At 56.8% G+C, this 2,389-nt stretch overlaps 1 protein-coding gene across 1 annotated transcript in view; it reads left to right on the forward strand.

Moving 5' to 3' along the window:
• The window catches only part of DIPK1C (divergent protein kinase domain 1C), a 30,127-nt gene that overhangs the window by 15,346 nt on the left and 12,392 nt on the right, over positions 1-2,389 (forward strand). Inside the window, exon 4 of the mRNA XM_006168123.1 lies at positions 2,154-2,381. Coding sequence (XP_006168185.1) covers positions 2,154-2,381 — 228 coding nt within the window. The remainder of the gene's footprint in view (positions 1-2,153; positions 2,382-2,389) is intronic.

Genomic DNA, 2,389 nt, shown 5'->3' on the forward strand with positions numbered 1-2,389 from the left:
AATGCCCCCATTCCCCCTGATATACAAGATCTGAAGCCCGGCAGAAGGCCCTCCCCAGCAGGAAGCCAGACTGACCAGCTTCAGTGGGCTGGCTTCGGTTTTTCAGGCTGTTGTTGAGATGCTGCCTGAAATAGTCCTGAAAATCTATTACTTCTTCTTTTTTTAGATTTTTTGCTATAGGGCAGATGTGCTTATCAGAGGGAGAGAGATAGGGAAAGTGAGAAGTCACTCCCTGGGGGGTGGCCATGCCACAGCCCCTTCTCCTCCATTCTTTTCTTGGAATTCTGGGCATGCATGAACATGTGCCCGGCACGATTTTCAAGCTGCCAGGTCAGGACTTGAATTGCGAAGTAGGCCACGTGGGATCCAGCGCCTTAACCCCCCTACCCTGCTGCTGGCCTCTACATACTTCTTTTAAGCACTGAGAGTACCTTTTAATAAGTGCTTGGAATAATTTGCCTATGGTCCCCAACCTCTTATCTAACTCTTCTGGAGCCAGGCATGTTTTAAAATTCAAACTTTTCTGAATGTTCGAAAGACAATGTGGTACTTACATACTTCATATTTTGCATACAGGGGAGCACCAGCAAGCAAACAAACAAATTATTCTGTAGCGAAATGCATCCGAATGCACACCAGGCAACACAAACAGGCAGAAATAGCCTCATAGTTTTTTGATGGGGGTTTGACATCACATGAGGCCAAATGTGTCATGAAAAACATGCAGTTTTTAGAGCTTTTTTGATGTGTTGCAATTATTTATCGGTATAGGCATTGGAGCTAAGCTTGTGACATCAAGAAGCTGCTTATAATGTACTTAGGGTTAATAAGGCTGGCCAACGGGATGCAACCAGCTGCCTTCAACAGTGCCCCACTGAAAGTTCAAGGGCGTCTCAGGAGGCCTGGGCTCGGACGCACCTGTAGTTCCTACGTACGGTTCTCAGCCCGTGTGGTAACTATGCAAGGGTGGCAGACAGGGTGACAGGGAGGGACTGCCGGCCCCAGGCAGTTAGGGGCACGCCAAGGACATCGCAGCACCATCAGAGCCGGAGTTCCCGGTTCCTGGCTCCTGTCCAGTCCTTTGTCCCATGTGCACGATGCCCATTTGCCCCTGCTGACACCCAAGGCCCTCACCGTAAATGACCAAGGGTGAGAACTGCGAGTTCCAGATTTCATATGCATCTTACGACCTTCTGAGAACTGGGGCGACTCCCTCGTCTGAGCTGTAGAAGCTCCAGGAAGGGAGGCAGGTCTTTATTTGCTGATATGAGACTGACTTGTGGGGGAAGTGGGTGAGATGAGGAAGTTCGCTCCTTACCATCTGTGCTCACCCCTGCTGTAAGGCCTGGGAGGAGCCTGACCAGCTAGCTGCTCAGCATGTGCCCAGGATTCAGGTTTTCATAAAGATGAGGACAGATTACCAGCTCCTTTCATTCTGTCCTACACCCCGCCCCTTTGTCCTCCATCCGGCAGGCGTGGCAGGTGACAGTCTTCTTAGGGACTCTGAAGTGTGGGGGAGCATCACTGAGTGGCTGCATTCTAAGGAAATACACCTGAGGGTTAGGAGACCCGGCGTGTCCTCACACTCTCCGTACAGTGCCAGAATGCGTCCCGAGGTCCCTCTGGTGCCTCGGACTCTCCGACGCGCGTGGCTGGCCATGTCTGACCGCTGCGTCTTCCCTCGGTTCCCCTCCAATCACCTGGAACCCACCCAGCCTGGGTCCCTGTAGCAGCAGGAACCACTTTCTGTCTGAAACAGCAGCCCGTGAGCTCCAGCTGCAAGGGCCTTGCGGTAGACCCCAGGCGGGCAGGATCCTGCGAACCCTCAGCGCAGGCCGGTCCTGTTCTCGGCAGGGCTGTTGGACGCTCTCCCGCCATCCCAAGGCACAGGCCGAGTTGAGGGCCGCGGGCCTGGCCCAGCCCGTGCCCCCGGCGTGTCATAGTGTCAGGTCTTCCCAGGACACTGGGCTGTCCTGCCTCTGAACACCAACCCTGGGCCTGGAGGACCGCACGGCCCCTCTCTGAACTCGCTCTCTGAGTGGCCTGCTGCCTGGCCGGTTCCTCCCCATAGGTGGACTGTGAGCTCCCCCGGTCGCGGGGCCGGCCTGTCCCCTTCCTCTCCCGCGTCCTGACCCCTGTCCCCTTCCTTCCAGTGCCGGGACTACCGGGGCGGCGCGCTCATGGGCGACCTGTGCGAGGACCTGTGCGTGGCGGCCACCCTGCGCTACCAGCGCTGCCTGTACTACGAGAGGGGCAAGAAGGTGCTGCAGGCCGAGTGGCGCGGCCGGCCGGTCGTCCTCAAGTCCAAGAGGGAGGCCTTCGCCAGCTTCCAGCCGCCCGGGCTGCTGCCGGACGACGCAGAGGGCGCGGCGGGGCGCGAGGCCGAGCT

Source organism: Tupaia chinensis, unplaced genomic scaffold (genome assembly GCF_000334495.1).
Source record: "Tupaia chinensis unplaced genomic scaffold, TupChi_1.0 Scaffold145592_1, whole genome shotgun sequence".
Taxonomy (NCBI): Eukaryota; Metazoa; Chordata; class Mammalia; order Scandentia; family Tupaiidae; genus Tupaia; species Tupaia belangeri.